Source organism: Penaeus japonicus, unplaced genomic scaffold, assembly GCF_977035675.1.
Source record: "Penaeus japonicus unplaced genomic scaffold, GWHDUDI00000001_assembly GWHDUDI00000016, whole genome shotgun sequence".
Taxonomy (NCBI): Eukaryota; Metazoa; Arthropoda; class Malacostraca; order Decapoda; family Penaeidae; genus Penaeus; species Penaeus japonicus.
Window position 1 is genome coordinate 4,745,837 of NW_028234418.1, and position 21,177 is coordinate 4,767,013.

The window sequence follows — 21,177 nt, forward strand, 5'->3', positions numbered from 1 at the left end:
AAAAAAAAAAAAAATGGGTAAACAAGGATCCCGCTTATAAGTTGCCACGTAAATGGGTTCATTCAAGAGAACAATTAAACAGTAATTCCTCAGATTTCACCATCGAAAACTTACCCTAATGTCACGACAATGGAATCCGAGTCAAAAATCATCCTTATGTAACGACGACTTCAAGATGATATAAACAATAACAATAATAATGCAAGATATTCTACTTTTCACTCATCCTAAACAATATGAGGACTTGTAACATAATTAATTTGCTTTTGACAGCAAATAAGACGAGTTTATAGTTGACTTTGAAGAGAAAAACATTATCCCCAAAGACGATTTATTTGTTTTACATGACTAGAGTCCTATATTTGTTAATATTTCCACATGAATGATACCGCAAGGCTTGTCGGGCACTTGTGGTAGTGATTTGATTAACTGTATGAATATCGAATCAATATAATGATAATCATTACTATGTGACTTGTCAAAACCTGCTGCAGAGTCCCGAGCCTGACCCTTATTTATCCCTATATTTTTCTTTCTACCAGCTTTATCGACTCGGATCTCTTTTTTCTAAATTCCCGAGCATGTATCCCTTTATTTGGCCCCTTCCTCACCTGCGTCACCGTCAGCATCCATGGCGAAAAGGGCGAAAAATCGGAAGGGAAAATCGAAAGATGCAGAATTTTACGCGCGAAAAACACCATCTAAACATCAACAGTCCGAGAGATCGGCGGGCGGGATCGTCTCTCGGACGTGCCTCTTCGGAGGGGGATCTCTCCCATTCGCGACTTTTCGGACTCCTTTGAAACCAAAAAGCGCGCGAGAACGAAATACGAATGTCAACAATCCGGGAGGCTGAGAGGTGAGATCGTCTATTGCTCGTGGCTTCTCGGTCGGAGGTATCCCATGTGCGACTTCTCGGACTACTTAGAAATCAGTCCGAGAGGCTTAGTGGCAGGATCGTTTCCCGACCCGTACTTTTTGGTACGGGGATCTCCCTGGTGCGACTTCTCGGACGCCTGTGAAACTAGCTCGAGACGCTCGCGAGAGGGATCGTCTCTGGGCCCGTGTTCTTACGGACGAGAATATCACATCAGCGACTTCTCGGACTCTTTTCAAAACCCTAAAAGCGCGGGAAAAGAGAAGGAAAACGTCCAATAATCTAAAAAATTGTTGAAAGTATCTTAAAAAATTAACATTTCTCTTTGTTTGTCACAATTCCAATCACTCTTCCACCTTAAAGACAACCCACAAAACAAAACATAGCATACAGTGCTTTTTCTTTCGAATTAGAAAATTATAGGAGGAAAAGAGAACTTATAATACATCGGAGTGGAGGAGTCGAGCTCAGTGTTGGAACGCTCGTTCGGCTGTCTCGTCCCGGCGAAAATGGCGGGCGATCAGGAGCAATTCCAGCAGCTTTTAACTGGATTATTGAGCGTCGACAACAAGATCAGACAGCAGGCCGAGGTGAGTGCGATTAATAAACCTCAGGCGGATCATTTAAGTGAAAGAATTTCCGGAAACAAGGAGAGACTTGGTCAAAAACCGCGAGAGAAGAGGAGCCATGGCGACTACATTGTCCAACGTGGTTCGCAGGAGACCAAGTTGCGAAGGATGTAATTTCACGTCTTTTTTTTCGCCCCTCCGCATCCAGTTCGCTTCACGATCCTCTTAATTCGGAAGAGCCCGCCGAGAATAGAAAACACGGGGGGAATATCACCCAACGGTCGAAATAAGCGGCGAAATAAAGGCCAAATATCGATGATCTCACGAACCTGCTTTGTTGAGGGAAAAAGAGTGTGCAAGTTCGTGGTCAAGACGATCTACGAATTCCACCGCCAATATCTAAGAGATCGCCGCCTTCAATCGCGAGAGCAATGGACGGGAGAAAAAGGGGACCTCTTACACGTGATAAGAGGAAGATAGAGATAAATATAGGCCTATGACTTAACAGGAAACGCATGGTGTTCTCTCTCTCGTTGGACATGTGACGTCTTAGAAATGTATCCTCGTTTTTCTTACGGGTTTTTGGGTTTTATTTCGTGTTTTGGGGCGTTGGGAGGTTGGGTTTTGAGGGTTATTGAGTTTGTTGCGTGATTTTGTGGTATTTGTGTTAAAGGGACATTAGTATTCTTGATAATAAGGGGAATGTACGTATTTTTTTTTTTTTTTTTAAAGAAATGTACGAGGTAAAGTGTTGTTAGTATTGCTATTTATATTTTCGAAATGTGTATCTCGTGTCTGTATTGATGAGTAAAGGGGCGATATTAGTAATGGCGAGAGAACATATTTATTTTGGGTGGTGAGAGAGAGACAGACACGTGTTTCTGAGCCATCGGGGTGGGGGGAAGGGGGTGGTGGGAGGGGGAGGAAGGGGGGAAATCGTGGTAATTTATGTTAATGAGCAATCTTATCGGTATTAATTATTTTTTTGTGCGTTGATTTTTGTTTCTGAGGGTGTGTGTGTGTCACGTGTGCTTGTATGGTGTCTATGGTGTGTTTCTGGATATTGTGAAGGGTTAATGGTTTCGTAAGAGTGGGTGGAGGGCTTAAACATCTGTTGAGTGTTATGGGTGTGTTTTCTGGTGATAAGTTGGTGTTAATCAGAGCTTAGGAAGTTGATTAGGTAAGGAAGATAGGATTACTTGCCTCATTTCTTTCACGTGGGAATGGCATGGTATGAATCATGTGTGAGTGCATGGCATGGCAAGGGACCTGAAGTGTGGGTTTGCCTTTGCCATGTGTTGCCATAGTTGCCTTATATCTTAGATAAGGGATGATTCTATTAAGGAAGGTGGGAGGGAGGTTTTCAGCTTTTTAAGATCAGGAGGTATGGAGAGAGAAGTGTTTGGTCTTATATTAAAGCTTTTATGACAAGTTTATTCCTGATCAGAGTCATGAAACTTACATGTGATGTGTAAATGTATGTTATATCCTTGTTCTTCCACGATTCAATTTAAAAGAAGTGAGAGATCGAGTAAGAGCGTTGATGCTTAAGTAACCGATTTTGGAATTGGCATAGCGTGGTGTGTTGAAAGTCGTCAAGGGTTCATTTAGTATGATATTAGTGTTCTCTCCTTCAGTACAGTTTTAAGGATATTTTCTTTGTTGAAAGATTTTAAATTACCTGTGAGTTTATACATTTTCTTAAATCAGTTTCGCATATAGATTTTTACCCCCCTCCCTTTCATATTTTCATTGGGTTTTATATTTTTGCATATGATAAAATGATAGGATTTGGAAATTAATGTCCCCCACCAAAGGGTTTGTTTTTTGCATTTAAATGAGGCAGTGAATAGAAGGTAAGTCGTAAATTTGCACGGAGGGGCGACAGCTGCCAAGTTCTGAATAAAGTGTTTTTCGGGAGGCTAAGATACCCTTGTGATAGATAAAAGGGGGAAGGGGGGGGGGCAGTAAGTCCTAGTATAGATGTCTTGATTAGAAGTGATCTTGCATGCCAGGGAAAGCCTGGGAGATGTTATCGGCATTTTGTGCATGGCCATATTTTGCAAAGGAAGAATGTCTCGGTGGTTCTAGATATATTGGAAGCTCCTTGGGGACAACTGTAGGTCAAGCCACTCTGCATCGACTCTTATTTAATGGTCTAAGTGTTCTTGTTTTGAATTTGTAGTGTTGCATCGACTGGTGTACGACAAGTTTCATTCATTCGGTGATTCAAGAACTGCTCTTAAATCTCGTAGAAGTGTTTATATTTCAACAGGGTGCAAAATCATTGAATAACATGCTCTCTTACAGCATCTCGCTATTGTAATTTATGTAAAGTAGCATATGAATCAAAGAAAAATGATGTAGTACTGCATCACTTGCCTCGATGTTGGTCTCTTTAAATCTTGCTTTTGGCCACATGATAATTTGTTTCCCCAGGTGGGTAATAGCATGCAACATAAATTATTAATGGGGTATAGCAGAGCATTGGTATGAATTCTGAGTCCCTGAGGAAAGTGAAGGTTGTCATTGGTACACGAGGTGTTTTCATTAACGTGCATGAAGTTGCACGGCGGATCATTCCTGGCATATGTGTGGTATTTGTGCCTACAGCGAATAGAGTGGATGATCTCTTGTTTGCAGTTGTGCTTGCCTCTTCTTAAGAGAGGTCTTTTCTTTTATCTCGTCCCTTCTTTCGCCCATGGCACGGTCTTTCTGCTTGTTGGTAGATGCACATCTTTGCAATGTTTAGACGGTTGAATTAAATAGTTGTTATGAGTGTCGATCCTCATGACTTGCAAATGCAGTAAAATTAATTCAGTTGTTCATATTCTGTCCTTATAAGGTGGTTGCTTATTTTTGCTGCCAATACTTTGTTGGGATCCGACACGTCCTGTGTCACTTTGGGAGCTTTTTCCCTTTGTAATTGCCCTCCATGAAAATTGGGACTTGGATGAATTAACTTTTGCCATTAACTAAATTGTGAATTGATGGTCTTGATGATTACTTATGTAAGAGACACCATGTGCAGAGTTCCTGTTGTTAACATGTTACTATTCCCTCTGAAGTTGAGCGTTTGTCGACAGGTTTGCATACTGATTGATTCACTTGTGCAGAGAATCGTTTGTGGGATTTCTTAGTAATTCAGAACGTATTGCAGGCCATGGAATGTTGTCATGAGTACTGCTAGTAATGTGTTCTTCCTCTTGTAAGAGAATAACATTTAGAACTCCAGTTTATCTCTCTCCACTCCCTTTCTCTCTCTCTCTATTTTACTTTTCTTTGTTGTATCATCCCCCTCCACTGTACGTGAATAAATAGCTGAAACGTCACTTTAACAGATTACATATATGGTTAAAGAGGTCAAAGTGTCATATAATCTGTACAGTTGAAGGTATTCACTGCAGCATTATGTTCCACTTTGCAGGACACAAGTGGGTGGGAACGGAAGTAGACAAACATTCTAAAAGAAAATCACAAACACCTGTACTTGTTATCACGTATTGAAATGAGAGAACCCATTAAATGTGTTTTATCCCCTGTTCGTAGTCCAGGGCACAATTCCTTTTTTTTTTCTATGTAAACAATGAACAAGGAAAGCTGGTGGAGCGATCTAATGCCATTCATTCTTGGCGGATCACGCTGAAAAGGGTGAGCTGCTTTTTAACCAGAGTAGTTGATTTATGTCTTTAAAAAGTGCTCTATTTTTTGCGTGGGGTTTGGCTTGTGTGGAAAAGTTACCAATTTTTTTTTCTCTTTCATATCTTATCATTCTCTCTCTTTTCCCTTCCCATTCTTTATTCTCTCCTCCGCCCGATCTTATCTCTTGTTTCTTATTTTCTCAGTCTATCTCTTTCCTTCCCATTCTTTATTCTCTCCTCTCCTATCATCTCCTCCTCCTCCCGCCCCCGTGTTTCCCGAGTAGCGTTTTCGTGTTTCAAGTGTCGTCGGCTCACCACGTGATGCAAGTGTGGCCTCACCCTAGCGCGCCGGGCCACGTGGAGCGACGGGGAGAGAGACCGGCCGATGGGGAGGGGGGGAGGGGAGGGACCACGAAGGGATGTCGTCATCGTCGTCGTCGTCTGCTGGTACGGGCCGCGTTTCGTTTTTGTTTTTTTGTTTTTGTTTTTTATTTGGGTGGAGGAGGGGGGCGTATGTGTTGGTTTTGTGGGAGTAATATGTATTTGATTAAATGTTTTATTTATTTATATTTATTTTAGTGTGGTTATCTGGTGGTGATAAGGGGTCGTGTGTGTGTTTTTTTTTTTTTTTTTTTCTCCTTATTTTGTGGTCACGTATTTGTTTGAATTTATATCCTTTTCCATTTGTAAGGTTGTCGATAGGGAGATAGGTTGGTGGAAGAGGGCGTCGTTTAGAGGGATGGGGAGTTAGTAGAGAAATGGGCGGGGTGGGTGGAGGGGGGATAGAAGAACCGTAAGTACCAAAGCATGTTTGAATTTTTTTTAAGGTTGACGGACCCCACTCTATTTTACTTGTTCAATTTTTTTCATGTATACGTCTGTGTGTGTGTGAGTGAATGAGTGAATGAGTGAGGGGGGGGGTCTAAGTGGAATTCGTATGTAAGATCGTGTGCTTGATTTTCTTCGTGATTCTACGCACTACCTCGAGTGTGTTTGTTGGCTACGCTCCGAGGGGGATATAGGAAGGTGTAGTGGAAGGGGAGGGGGAGGTCGAGGGAGTTGCGTCGTCCGTGGGTTTATATATTCTCTCCAAGTCGCACAATCTACGCTTCGACCGTGGATGTGAATTAACCTCCGTTGGGTGCCGTTGGGATGACTCTCCCTCCCTCCCCCCTCCTTCCCCCCCTCCCCCTCGCGGACGGACACAGGTTGCTGTGCCCTTAAGTGCGGAGGGAGGTATTCAAGGACCCCGGTTCTTCGTTATCAGGAATCTTAGCGTCCCAGCTGGTAGGATGAGAGGGACGTGAGGTGGGCGCGCGCGTGTGGAGGGACCCCGACCCCCTTCACCGTCGGCTGTGGTGACGGACGGACGGAGAGGGAGGGTGGGGGGAGGGGGCGGTAGGGGTGGGGTGGGGTTACACGGCGACCTTGAACTTGGCGCTAGAGGAAGGGAGGGAGGGGGTTGTAGGGGAAAGGGTGGGAATTCGTGAGTGTATAGGCTGTGTTAACGAGGATGGGCGTCTCTAGTGTTAAGTAGGTTCTCGCGGTACGGTTGTATGCGCGTCGTATATTTACGTAATTGTAGAAGCGAACATATGTATTCGTCGACGTTGAGTTTCTCTCTCTTTTATTTCAAACACACACACGCACGGCTTCTTTGTCTTCAAATATACATTTTGCGGAACTATTGCTATGATGTAGTGTCACTCGTTTCAGTCCTTATTTCGAAGGTTCTTTTTCCTTCAGATTTCTGTGTATACATTTTTACCCACCTCGCTTTGTTGTTTAATCTGGCTAGCTTTACATGTCTTGCCAAGCCTCGTGACTGACTGACGGAGGAGGAGGAGAGGGTAGGGGTCGGGAAGGCAGACACGGACGCGTGCAAATCCTGATGGGTGGTTAGGATAGACCTGCCTGACCCCATCCCTCCCCTCCCCTCCCCTCTCTCCTCCATCTCTATTTCTCTTCTCTTCTGCATGACTCTCCGTCCTTGCACGTCTACGTATTTCGTCTTCTAGGTATCGGCAAAGGTGTATGTAGGGGGAGATAACTAGGCGGAAGTTGAAGTGTGTGTGTGTGTGTGTGTGTGTGTGTGCTTTAAGGGGCTTCTGGTATTAAATGTTGGTGTTGGATACGGTGTGGTCCTCTCTCCCTCTCCTCTCCCCTCCCCTCCCCTCCCTTTCGTTCCTGTATTTGCTTCTCAGTTCATGTTGCGAGAATGGAGCTAGGGGGGATCTGAGGTGGCACAGTGTGCACGCGTTTCCTGTTTGACTCGACTTGTTCAACGCCAATTCCTCAGAGACTTGGCAAGTCACTGGCGCCGCTGACTCCTACGGGAGGAAGAGGTGTAGAGGCAAGAGGCCTCCTGTGGATTTCTCACTTAGCACACAGTGGGAAGGATTAGTGCTTGTCTAATTATTTCGCAACATATTTGTATTTATTTTTTATTTGCTTTCCAGAGGGGGCTGGATGTCCTCTCTCTCTCTCTCTCTCTCTCTCTCTCTCTCTCTCTCTCTCTCTCTCTCTCTCTCTCTCTCTCTCTCTTTATTTAATGACCTCGCCTTCGGCAGGGTGCTTGCATGTAGGCGGGGAGGGTCTTGGGATTTAACCCGCTTTTTCCCGTTTCCACAACCTATTGTTGCATCATGGGCGAGGGTGCATCTCAATTGTGCTACATATTCATCGGAAGATAATTCTCCCATTGTGATTTTACATTTCTCTCTTTCCTCTCTTTCTGGTCCCCCTATCTCGATCCCCATCCTGTCTCCTCTCTCTCTCTCTCTCTCTCTCTCTCTCTCTCTCTCTCTGTGCAAGTTATCTTCGAAGACTCAGGTGTGTCGCTCTATAAGGCTCGAACGCAAAGTAACTCCGTCCTCGCATAGTTGCGGTGCGTCGAGTCGGTAATATAAACAACATCGAACCGCTGACGTAGTTGCCTGTATTGTACTTTTACGGGGGGGAGGGGGGAGGGTATAGGTGCATGGGAGGTGTGTAGATGCGCGAGGCTTGCCTACCAAGAACCTGTTGTCGGTTTGAGTCCCTTGGGGTCGTTTACCCACTACTTACTTATATTCTTACCTTCCGAGTTCACGCCACCCCAACATTTAACTCCTCTCGCAGTTGGTCTCAGGTTCGCTGAACTCCTTTCTCCCTTTTTTATTTTTATTCTCTCTCTCTTTCTCTATTCCTCCGTTTTCTTTTATTTTTTTTCGCCTTCGAGAAGTATCGGTTGCCTCGGAGGAGTACCGTTAGTATGCGAAAGTTGCCCGAGGCGTGGATGGGCGGATGATCAACGGCATCCTTTCCCTTCCTTCCTCGGCGCCACCACGTGGTCTCCCTGGGCCACGTGCTCGTCTCCGAGGGGAAGGGGGCGTGGGCGGTTAGGCGTGTGGGCGTTTTTGGAAGAAGTGGTCGGGAGGGGACGGTAGAGTGGGGTTGGGGTTGTGTCAGCTGCCTTGACGATAGTTACTGGGCCACGTGGTCATGGGGGAGGGGGGGGGGGCGATCATGCGCTATATTCTAACGCCCATCATCGTGACCTTAAGTCTGTGGGCGGCGTGAGGATGCAAGGAGTGGTGCCCCTTCCTCCTCCCTCTTCCCAGACCCCTGGCTTTCTCTTCCTCTTTCTCGCTTTACTTTTCTATATTCTTTTATCTCGATTCCCTTCACCTTTCTTTTCTTCTATTTCTCTATTTGATCCTCCTCGTCTTTTTTGCGTGTTATCACAATTCATTTCGCCCCTTTGTTGTATAATTAGCCACTTGTGTACATAGTCCCATACTTTCTTCCCTTCCTCCCAGTTGTTTGCCTCTTTATTTTATTTTATTCTTTATCCCGCCCACCTTTCCAGCCTCGAGATGCCGACAGTAGCTTAGTAACTTTCCCGGGTTAAGGAGCGGTTGTCGCCGCCAAGTCATTGTGGGCGCGGGCCGTATCATTGTATCCGGTAATGTTATTGTTTCCACGTGATAAGACATTGAGTATCGCCATTATGGCATTCCCGTTGCGGTTGTCACGCACTTTTTTGCCTTTGACCCTCTTTGCACCCGTTGGCCATGTGACCTTCGCCGTGGGGATTTTGTAAGCCTTTGCTTGCTTGCTTGAAGTTATTGTTTTGGGGAATCGATTTTTATGCGCCTCTTCCCGGGTCTTGATATCCACTTCTGAAGGTCATGGTCGGCCCCCTTGTTTCCCTTGTTCCGTTTCAAATGAGAACATGGATAACTTGAGTGCGGGTATCAACACGGGCCGCCCTTCTCTCCTCTGTCCACATTGTCTTGTTGCATCTTGCAAGCAGTCTGTCTCTTGTCCGTGCAAGTCATCCTTCAAGATTTTTGTTCCCTCTTCTCGAGGTATCGTGTTGCCTCTTGTTATTCAAGACTTTAGGAGGGACGAGGATTACCCTGGGCGCTTGTGACGGGCGCCGCCTTACCACTGGTGTCTCGTTCGCGCTTCTAACCGTCGGGCTGTTGTCCCAGGGCGGGAGCGTCGGCTAGGATTGCATAGTAGCTCGCCTACATTATACCCTTTCATCCCTAAGAATCTATCTATACTGCTCCTTTGCTCTATTGCATGTCTTTATTTTCCTATCTTTTTTGTTATAGTTGTACAAGTTGATTTGTGTGGCTGGATGCTGTCGGAACTGTATTCTTGAAGAATGCAAGGAATTTGGAACGGAAGTTGGGGAATAATGTTCATAATTGCGGATAGTTGGAGAATGACGCAAGGAAGCTGCCGACACTTGCAAGGACAGTAAGCCTATGCACTAGGACGTTCCGTATCCTTTCTCAAACCTCTCCAGTGTCCAGCTTGGGGCCTCGAGGAACTTGTTAGTTGTGACACGTGGGCGTCTAAGCGGCAACCTCGAAAGGTTCTAGTGTTTCAGCGGTAAGTCAAGTTGGCCAAGAAGGATTGGGATCCATTAGCAGGTCTTTCAGTTCGAAATTCATGGGCCTGATATTCTAGATCGACGCGAGTTTTCGTGTTGATATTTAGGAGGCGGACTGCGGTTCACGGAATGTGGTCGTGGACTTGTTTCTTCACGCATTATGACTCCATCTGTGACCGGGAGGAGAGGTGTTGATACACTCTTCGGTGGAGGACTTACGGAGGGAGGGAGGAGAAAAAGGAGGTTGAGAGTGTGATATGAGTATTTCTGGCTGTCTGGCTCTCACGGTGACAAAGACTTGGTTTCATCAAACATTCATGCCGCTCAGTGACTTACCACGTGAGGGTGCCTCTGATATTAGGAGGTACTTGGAATACCAAGGATTCGAATTTAGATCCTAGCGCAGATCCCATGAAGAGGGTGAAGTACTATTCAGGGGAGAGAGAGAGAGAGAGAGAGAGAGAGAGTTGCCTGAGTATGTGTATACCTCCAATATGGATAGCAGTGGGTAGCGGATGAAATGATGCATTGTTACGGTATCTCAGGAATTCTTTCGAGAGGCAAGCTTGCTGCATGGTATGATGCGAGAGGCTCAGCGCTGAGGGCGAGGTGTCGGTGGGGACGAGAGAGGAGGCGTCGCGTGGGAACAACGTCGGGGGCGTTGAAGCGTGAAGACGTGCTTTGGGAGGTGGAGGATGCTTGCTTGCTTGCTTGTGGCGCCGCTCCCGTGCTGGCTGCAGTACCCACCAGCTACAGATACTTCCTTCACCCACTGCGTGTGGGACTATGTGGTCGACACACCGCAGACGAAGAGGCGCTGCGTAGCAACACCGACGCCCAGACATCTTTTAGGGTTTTTTTTCCAAAAGGGTGTCGAGGTTTAGGGGAGGGGTAGGAGGGCAGAGATGGAGTAGTAGCCACTGTGTCTCGAGTCCGGTTGTAAACCAGACAGGGTTATGGCTTTATTGCTCTCACTTCTTTAAGAAAAAAAAGGGGAAGGGGGGGGGAGGGGTCACAAGGACAGGTAAACCGAGAGTAATTACAAGATATATGAAGGAGGAGAAAATTAATGCTGTCTAGCGGGAAAGTTAATCGGGATGTAAGGACGAGAGAATTTAGTGGAGGAGAGACGTAGGTGGACGCCGCGGAGTTGCTGTGGGAAAGTTGCGATGCGCGGCCCGTGTAAGGAGCAGGTGTGGATTAATTACTTCGTATTTATAGTGGCGGGTTTAAACGCGGTTTGTTATTATGCCATGAACGGTATGGAAATGACAGGGTAATTCAAGGTTGTGTTCTAGTCAGGCAAATTGGGTGATATACTTAGTCTAGCGGATGTGTGTGTAGGCCTTTATAGTAGGACTTCTTACATAGTCTTCACGTAGAAATACAGAGCATAAAATCTTGAACAGTTTGATAAGAAATAGCTTTTTACTTCCTCACGCGCATGGTAAAGATCAGAGAAGGTGAATACCTATAAACCTAGTAAAATAAAAAGTTCTGCTTGATGTCGAGACGTGTAATTACATCGGAGTTTTACATGCATTCTGATCGTAATGCAAAACTGGATGTGTAAAAACTGGTCTTCTCACGCCCGGAGAGTATGGGATGCTGGCAGAAGCGGGGTTCGTGCAAAGAGTGCAAATGCCGAGTGCGTACTTCTGCGGAGGAAAGGGGAGTCGCATAAGGGAAACGAACATCGTGTCCTGATGGATTGCGTGTCTGTAAGACTTCGAACGTTTTCCTTCGTTTATGTTCCTCTCCGCCCCCTCGTTTCCGGTCCTCATAGTTTGCCTCGCCGCCTCTTCCATCGACGTCTCCTCCTCTTAGGGATATGCAAGAGATGAGCATATCCAAATTGCGGACGTTAGAATGGGCGGGGGTGTCTGGGGGCTCACGATACTATTGTATGGGAGCTCCTTTTACGGAGCTATAGAACATTCTCTTTCCTGTTTGCCGGATATGATTGTTGACATAGACGGCGAACGAAACCTTCTCATCTCCACTTCTTCTTTTCCCTTCTTGTGTATTCAATGATATATTTATTTATTACACACACACACATACTCCATTGATAGATAAATAGATAGAAATATATATAGATATAGCTATAGCTAAAGATAGATATATTTATATATGTGTGTGTGTGTGTAATGTATAATATATATATTTATATAATTTATATATATATATATATATATATATATATATATATATATATATATATATATATCTATATCTATATATATATATACATATATAAATAAATAAATATAGACAGATTTCGATATATGTATATATGTATGTGTGTATGTAAATATAACATATATATATATATATATATATATATATAATATATATATATATATATATATATATTAGTTTCCCTTGAACTCGAATGGCAAGCCAAGAACAAGACTACGACGGTCTATATTCAGCCAAGTTCTCGGGTGGTTTATGAAAGTTAATGGTAGGTGTGTTGGAGCGGGCGTGCTGGTGGTGGCGTTAGCGGTGGTGGTGTGGTAGGGGATAAGGGAGGTGCGAGGGGGGAGGGGGGAGGGGAGGCTGTGGTGGCGGTGAACAACAGGTGGTTGGCAGAAGAGTTCCCGCTCCCTGGTCTGTTGTAAAGAGCGCTTCGCCACCGCCATCCGCCGCCGCCGTCGTTGCCACCACCGTTGTTGTGTCCTGTTGGCTGACGGGCTTGGGGAGATTCCTGAACTAAGGAAGGCAAGTCCTGAAGGATCACTGGAATCCTAAGATGTATATGGACTGTTTCGTCTGCATGCCTACACACATACATACATACATATATACATCTTGTACATTTATTGAGAATTGTTGCTTGTCACTCCTTTGGTTGGGTCGATGACTGGGGGGAAAGACATCCCGTTTTGATACGTCTCGTATTTGTGTATATGTTCTGGTGAACATTTTCCACCTCGCAAATCTCCCGGCGGATGACATTTGAAATATCCTCTTGGTGTGTTTTTTTATTATTATTTATTTATTTTTTTTTTCCGTCTCTTGCTCACAAGTATTTTTATTTGTGGCGGTCAAGCAAGACGACTTTTAAGACGTTCCGGGGAAACGCTCATTGCATGTGATGAAATTGACGTATCCTGGCAAATGGCCGCGACCACCTGTGTAAACGAGACGGGCCCGCTTTAAGCATGGCCCTTTCCTGGTCCAGTTCCGCTTCCTCTCCAGGACTTGCATAAAGCCTGGATAACCCAAGTAGTATCGACCTTCTTCAGGGACGTTGTGGCTTGGCTTGGCTTGGTTTGATCTGGGTTGTTTCCTTGTTTGAATGCCTCCTCTTGCTCTAGTGTCCGCCCCTTGTCCACCCACGCGCTGTGCTTGCCTCGCAGCTTTTCCGGTTCTTGTTGACAGCCACGTGGGCGGTTTTGGGTAGGCAAGGAAGAGGACGGGGATGCGGGAGGAGGGGGGGGGACGTGGGTCAAGTAAAAGGAGTGAATTAAATGGGAATATTGAAATGAAAAACGGGATCGCTCTCACGGTTCGTTATCGTGTTGTTGTCTTTGTTTCAACGTGTTTGTTTGTTTGTTTGTGTATAGTTAATGTTGGCTCGGAATGGGACGGTTTTGAGGGGTCGATTAGCATGGTGTGATAGCTTTGTAATTAATTATATCATGAGCAATAACCCCCCCTCCCCCCTCCTCTTTTTTCACTCGCACGCACGCGCTAAATCTCTCTCGACCGGGAATGACGTGCATTTTCGGGGGGGAGGTTTACCCGCGTTTGTCGGTGAAATCACAGTATTTCATCTTGTGTGCTTTAATACTTTCAAAAAGTCTCGCCGCTGCTGCCGGGACTCTTTCATCGTGCTAGTATACCAGTAGCCGCTTGTTTGTCAGGCCGCTTTGCATATCTCCCCATGAGATAAGTTCTAATACGTTCATGCACAGTGACATAAACGCTTATCCAGCATCTCGCGTTGCTGTTCGCGCGCCCGAATTAATCTCAAGGTCCTTTTGACCCCCCCTCTGCCCTCAACCCCCCCCTCCCCCTCCTTACTTCCCCTTCTCCTTCCCCGACCATCAGCCTTGGAAGGAGGAGAGAGAGAGAGAGAGATGGGGCGTGTGTCGAGTGTCACAGTATGTCACACTTGCACTTGCAGGGTTAAGGATCGGTCTTCCTCGTTGTGCCCCCTCCCCCCCAACCCATCCCCTCTCCTTCCCCCCACCCATTCACACCGCCAGCAATTCTCTTCTCATCCGGTTAGATTGATGCGAGGGGGGTAGGGGGGGGGGCTAGTCACTCGCAAATTGTTCAACCCCCATCCCTTTCCTTCTACCCTCCTTCCTCTCCTCTCCTCTCCTCTCCCTGCTGCCATCTTTATAAATTCGGTAAGGGCGGTTTTGCTGTGCAGTTTCCCCGGCGCGTCCACCTTAAAGGTGTCCCGTCGTAAGAAGGCGCATGTTGCTCATTTGTCCCCTTTTTTCGTCCTTTGACTGGCTCGTTATGTCATTGTTTTGAGGGTTTAATAGTGTGTTTATGGCGGCTGTCGTAATACATCCTATCATTTGTTCTTCCCGTAAGCCGATTTATCTCGACTTTTGTTTTATCATTACGAATGTTTTTGTTTTGTAGCACACGGGATTGAATATTAGTGAAGACTGAAGTAATCACACCAAAATGCGGCCTAATTTCGACGTGGTGTTTGGCGATCCGTTATCAGAAGGCACTGCAAGCGACTGTTGTTGTTGTTGTTTTTTTCCTCTCCCTTTTATTTTTTTACTTTTTTTATGCAACGCTTTATTTGCGGAGTGTTCGTTTAAATATGCCATTGTTGTAGTGGCGATGTTGTAAGTGGGTTTGGCAAACGTTGACATTTCGGCAAAGTGCCACTTTTCCGAGAGGCCACGTGGCAAGCAGGGCGCGACGGCACAGGTCCGCCCTACCCTCGCGGCCAGTAGCGTGTGGTGCTTGTCCCCGATATATGGCATGGCGGCGCGGATGTGCTGACTTCTCTCATTTTGTCTGTCTGTCTTTCTACCGCTAATGACCTTAGATGTGGGTGCGGGGAAAAAATCTTATTAGTCTATACTATATTAAGTTTTTTTCTAGTATTATTTATATTAATTGTATCCCACCCAGCGTGGTCGATTAAAAGTGATATATGCTCTCTCTCTCTCTCTCTCTCTCTCTCTCTCTCTCTCTCTCTCTCTCTCTCTCTCCTATATATATATATAATCTGTGTATGTGTGTCTCTTGAAGTGAAATAGATATGTCTATGAAAACCGATTTTTTAAGAGTGACGCGAGGGAGGGTTGGTGTGTATTTCAAACGTCCGAGAGATATTACGACGAACGGCAGCAGAAGAGGATAAAACCTGGGAAAAGGTGTAGCTGTAGGGTTTGGGGAAGTAGAGGGGGGGAAGGGGAGGGGAACTGCCACTGCTCCCAATAGAAGAGGAGGAGGAGGAGTAGAAGGAGAAGGAAAGGGGAGGAGAACAGCAGGAAACGACAGCTAAAGGACGAAGACCTTGGGATCACTCACGCTATTCAGCTCGTCGTCAGGGATGCTAAGATGCTTCTGTTCCCGAAAAGGCAAAGCCAAGATGTTTTGTCAGCCCCGAGACCATGTGCATTTGATACGCTTTTTTTCGGCTGTGGTGCTGGTGGCGGCATGTGGGGTGGGGGTGGGGGAGGGGGAGGGGGACTGCGCATGCGTCGTCGGGATCCTTTTCTGCGTTTGTTTCTTTTTCTTTCACTGATGCATTGATTTAGGTCCGTCCATGTAAGATCTATGATGTGTCGGTGGTTTATATATTTTTTTATTTACATTTGTGTACCTTTTAGTCTCCCGATAATTCAGCATCATGATGCAACCTATACTCTCGTCATATTACTATTACTGCTTTTCTCACACGACCACAATCTTGAAAGAGGCGGTGCCCATTTCGAAGTCGGAATCTCGTGGGATTGCGTCAATAACCCGTACTTTTGACCCGAGTCCTGTATTGTCTTTCTCTCTCTACCATTCTGAGCTTTGCCTTTCCCCATCTCTTCTCAACCCCCTCCCCTCCTTCTCCCCTATCCCCTCTCCGCCGTATTGGTGTCGGGTTGAATGGAGACGCTCGTGTTTGAAGTATCCATTATGTAAGGCTTTTTGGTATTGGGCAAGGGAGCCCGACGTAATTTCGTTTCGGATGAAGGTTTAATCATGTGTATGTTTTTAGTCTTTTGTTTTTATCCCGTCGCAGAGAGAGAGAGAGAGAGAGAGAGAGAGAGAGGCTGGTGATCTAAGCTCTTTAAGTGTGTGATGAATCATGGGGAAGAAGAGTGAGAGGGAGGGAGGGAAGGGGGATGCTTGTTGGTAAAAGATGGTGACTGTATGAGAGTGTACTAGGGTGTGTCCCCTCGCGTCCGTCACGCCATGGTGTTGTCTTTCCTCTCTAATAACCTCCCCTCCCCCTGTCCCACCTACTACTATTCCCCTTTTCTCATCCTCTCAACCCTTCCCCTTGCATGGGTCGTCGTAGGGCTTCGTCGACTGACTCGGTTCTTGTTTCTGATTGCAAGCTCCTAGACAGGATCGGTCTAGTACCGAGTTGGCCCTCTTCTTCCTCCTCGTCCTCTGCTATATCCCGCGTCATCTTTACCCATCTACTTGTAATCCTCCTTCCAGCTATTACTCTTTAATGTATTTTCCCCTCACCCCACACCCTCCACGCACCTCTTTAGACCCTCTTAAAGCTAAGCTTCGTCACCTGAATTCTTAAGCTCTCTTAAGCTCCCTTACGGCAGGTTCCCCAGCACATGTCGGCTTCGACGTATATTTAATTATGTAAAACAAGTGCGAAATGTAGGGCGGCGTTGCCAGGAGTGAATGAGGCGACGATGATGCTGGAGGAGATAAGGGGGATTGGGAGTTCAAAGAGCGACTCGAAGGAGGTCCTCCTTGAGCCCTTCTGGCGGGATTTGTGGCTGTGGAGGAGGAGTAGAAAAGAGGGAGGTGTAGGGTATTTAGAAATTGGTGAGGGTTGTGGTTGGAGAGTACAGGTGGGGGGGCGGAGATGATATGGAACTATGATAATGCTGGAATAGCTGGAAGTGTCACAGCTGTCGGCACTGGTCGGGGAATTGACCTTCATACATTTATTCTACAGGATTATTTTTTTCTTTTTCTTCCTCCTCCTGTATGTACTTCCTTATTACCGCCATCCTTTTAGACGTCAGCATTACATGGGATGTGTAAGCAACTTTAAGGAATTAGGAGATCGCCCGGAAGCTTCCTGTGTGTGACGTCATGTCTTCGCAAATTGTTCGTGTTCTAGGACAGCATGGCACCCAGGGGCACATGATATACGCGTGCGGGTTTAAAGAGTGCCTTATTTTGTCGACACGGCTTGTTCCCTATATTACTCGATTTGTTTGTTTGTTTACAAGAGTCTGTGGTGAGGGTGGCTTTATATGCGAGGAGTGGTCAGATTGCCGTTAATTTTGTATCCACTGACGCGCTTGATGTACTTGTAGTCTTTGCCATAGTAAATACTCATAGTATAATAATGATGATGATAATAATAATGGTCTCTGTAGCTTGTGTATAATTTCGAGTTTATAATATTCTGAAGTGAAGTTAAATCAACCCTCCCTGTCAACCAGGAGACCCTCAAGAGTTCGCTTTGCTTTAAAAATGTGAATATCCCTTGATTCATTTGAAGGTGTTTGGGTACAGCGTTGTCAGTTGGCAAGTCTCTCTAGCTAGTCCAGATTAAGCTTTCCCTCCACACTTTGAATTGTCAGCAGGATTGCTTCTCGCGTATTTTACCTGGCCGGCGTGTTGACAGCGCGTCACTAGGCCGATCCACCGCAAGGCAAAAGCTTTGATAGCCATGCCCGAGCAACAAACAACCCGCCTCGGTAGTCGGTCTGCGGCGTGTTGTAATTGCGCGAGGTGGAGACCTCAGCGCCGTCCGCGGAATATGAAATCGAGGGGCGGCGATCTGTATTCCGAATGCGCGGCAGGTTGAGTGCCAACATTTTGTCATGCATGTTGTTTTTTTGTGTATACATTATTGAGCGCTCGATTAACAAGCTAATCGTTGTTGTCGGAATAGTTGTTCCTGAGGCTCCGTGATTGGCTTGTGTGGGGAGGCAGTGACGGGGGGAGGGGGAGGTCAGAATATTTATTTTCTTTTCCCACGTGCGTCCCCACCTCCAGTTGTTTTGATGGTAATTTCTTCTCTAAATAGTGAATTCATTTCACTGCAACGTTGTTGCCATCGACCACGTGGTGTTTGTTTACTTAATCCAAAGCCACGTGTTAGACCAGCCCATTTGCGATTTATGCATCTGTGGTGCACGTGCTCTGCATGCCATATACTGGATGATCTGAATGACAAGCTGCTTAGGTGGGGCGATAAACGTTTTAGTGGCGCGGAAAATTCAAGACTACTTCGAGTGGGTAATCGCTGACGTTTGCGAGGAATAGAATTAGGAGGAAGGGTAGAGTCTTGGTGACTCAAGCTAAATGTTGTTCCTTTAGTGTCGTTGGCTTTTTGGCTTCATGTTATTTTGTTTTCCCTTCGGTAATCCCCATCTAGATTTCTTATCAACACCCTCCTCCTCCTCATCCTCATCCTCATCCTCCTCCTACCCCCTTCACCTCTTGGCGCATCAGGAGACACGACTCTCTCAGACCGGCTGTCTAAACATCGCCATCAGGACTATATCCTTGTGGTGTGCCCCAAGATGTTCACCAAGCATCCAGCAAATGCCCATTGCTCAACGGCAGGCACTGATTTTATATTTTTAAACATGACTATGACTTCATCATTTTCGAAGTTTTCTGGGTTTGTATTTATATATAGAGGGAGTGTGTACTTTTCGTTTAGTTGGATCTTGTTGATCTTTCCCTCCCTTCATCTCTTGCTCCCTCTTCGTCCTTGTCCTTGCCTCCCCCCCCCCCTTCTCTCTCTCTTTCTTTCTTTCTCTAAGTCGTTGTTGCTTACCATGTCGCGGCATTAAAACGTCATCCCTTTACTCCACTACGTATGTTCCCTAACACCCCTACCCCCTCGGATTTTCCTCGTTACAGCAGACGTTGCTTCCTGTTGCATCTCCTGTAGTCAGCCTCGTCTTGTTTATTGGTGAACTCTGACCCTCTCTTGACCTTTCGTTGTGTGTGTGTGTGTGTGTGTGTGTATGTATATGCGCGTTAGCAGGACTTTATCCTCGTATTGTTAGCAATTTTGATTTTTGTTCGTGTGAGCAGTCGGGCTTTGTATATTGCATTTAACAGCGAGTATTGTTTTGTACTGTAGTTGATGGGGATGGGGGGTCAGAGGAGAGAGGGGATCGTGAGTCGGCGAATGTTGTCATGGGTAGTTATGAGTCTTCCTAGCCCTGACCACCTCCCTCCCTCCACCCCTCCCCCCTTCGCCTACCCTTCATCTCTCTCTCTCTCTCTCTCTCTCTGCTTTCTCTTGGCCCTTTCAATTTTTTGACGCATTGCCATCACCTTCGCGGTTTCCCGTAAGTCATGACTCTCATCACGTGGCTGCTTTCCTTCTTGCGCAGCTTCTAATTGGGTCTGGTCTTTTTCTTCTTTTTTTTTTGGGGGGGTGGAAGGGGGTATTGGTTTCCTTATCTTTTTATATATGTCTATATGAGTCTCTAGCTTTCGCTCTCTCTGTCTGTCTGTCTGTCTCGGTCTACCCCGTCAGATCCTGCTTTCGCGTTTGTTTATACTTAGCAGATTATTCATGATTACAAATTGAGAATTTTTGATGGTGGCTATCGTCTCCCTATCTCCTCCTCATTTGTCTGTCGGACTATATATATTCGACTTTTCCTTTCTCTCATTTTTTGTTCTTGCCATTCCTTTGTTAGGTTATGATTCGTTGAAAGAGAGTTTTTGTATTCTGTTGAAGGGATTATTTTTAAAAAATACTCCGCGGTTAATCCGTGATTCAGAGGGGAGGTTAGAATTCTAGAAGGGGTGTAAAAATGGAGAGAGAGAGAAAAAAAATAACTCGAGGAAGTAACACCCACTCATCCCACCCCTCCCCCTCCCCCTCCCCCTCCGTCCCATGTGACCCGCTGTGTGACCCTCATCCAAAGACCCCGGGAACCGCTAAGCTGTGTTCTTTCTTTCTAGCTCTTTCTCACTTCCTACCCCTTCCTTCCTTTTTTCTTTTTGCTCCTCCACACTTTTCCCTCTTCTTTCTCCATCCTCCCTCCACTTCCCCTCTTCCTTACTCTTCCGTCTTGCTCCCCCCCCCCCCCTCCCCACATACACTTTATATTTCATTCTACGTCCCTCTCCACCTCGTCATCTCTCATTCCTCATCTCTCTTCTCCATCCCTTCTCACTTCCTCTGTCCTTCCTCCTCTCGCTCTCATGCTCTATATTTTGACTTTTTCTTTCCTCCATTGTTATTTTTCTGGCCTACCCTCCTTGCCCGTTTTCGTCTTTCCTTTTTTTCCATTGCCCCTTACCCCCTTGCCCCCCACCGTGTCAGCGCTCACATGACGTAAGATCTCTCGACAGACAACTAGTGTTTCATTCGTCTAGACTTGTTTTCTGGTGCCTTGGTGTTGTAGAGGACGAATACGAAGCGTTCATTTAGGGTTCACCCCCACCCCCTCTTTCCTCTCCTCTCCCTCCACCTTTTCCTCCCCTTCCCCCTCTCCTCTCCCTCCACCTTTTCCTCCCCTTCCCCCTCTCCTCTCCCTCCACCTTTTCCTCCCCTTCCCCCTCCCCTCTCCCTCCATCTTTCCTATCCTTTTCTCTGCTCTCCCTCCGTCCTTTTCTTTTCATTCCTTCTTTTCCTAGGCTCATGTGGATGAGGTTTGGGGTCCCTTGCATGCTGCTTGTCTGTCTGCCTGCCTGCCTTCTCTGCCTTCTCTGCCCTGCTTGCGGTAGTGTTTGGATAGAGGGGGGGGTCGGGGGGAGGTAGTTGACGGAGCTAAAAGTTTATAATTGCCAACTTTATTTAAGACTTTAGATACCATGTGATATATCCCTCCCTCCCTCCCTTCCACTCTTTTAATAATGGTGGTTTGCCTTGATCTTCGGCCAAGGAACGAAGGTGGGATGGGGGGGTGGGGGGCGACAAATGAAAAAAGCGTTAGATAATTGATGAAATTGGAATTATTGGAAGTGCTAAGAGATGGAGTGGTTTATCACTGTCTAGGCTTTCTTTCTTTCTTTGTTACTAAGACACTCGTACAGTTC

At 46.1% G+C, this 21,177-nt stretch overlaps 2 protein-coding genes across 2 annotated transcripts in view; one reads left to right on the forward strand and one right to left on the reverse strand.

Moving 5' to 3' along the window:
• The window catches only part of PolA1 (DNA polymerase alpha catalytic subunit), a 19,838-nt gene extending 18,710 nt beyond the window's left edge, over positions 1–1,128 (reverse strand). The window contains exon 1 of the mRNA XM_043019781.2: positions 612–1,128. Within this exon, the coding sequence (XP_042875715.2) occupies positions 612–633 (22 nt within the window). The 5' untranslated portion in view covers positions 634–1,128. The remainder of the gene's footprint in view (positions 1–611) is intronic.
• A 184-nt stretch (positions 1,129–1,312) lies between these two features.
• Karybeta3 (karyopherin beta 3) overlaps positions 1,313–21,177 on the forward strand; it is a 49,842-nt gene continuing 29,977 nt past the window's right edge. Inside the window, exon 1 of the mRNA XM_086545614.1 lies at positions 1,313–1,467. Coding sequence (XP_086401740.1) covers positions 1,387–1,467 — 81 coding nt within the window. The 5' untranslated portion in view covers positions 1,313–1,386. The remainder of the gene's footprint in view (positions 1,468–21,177) is intronic.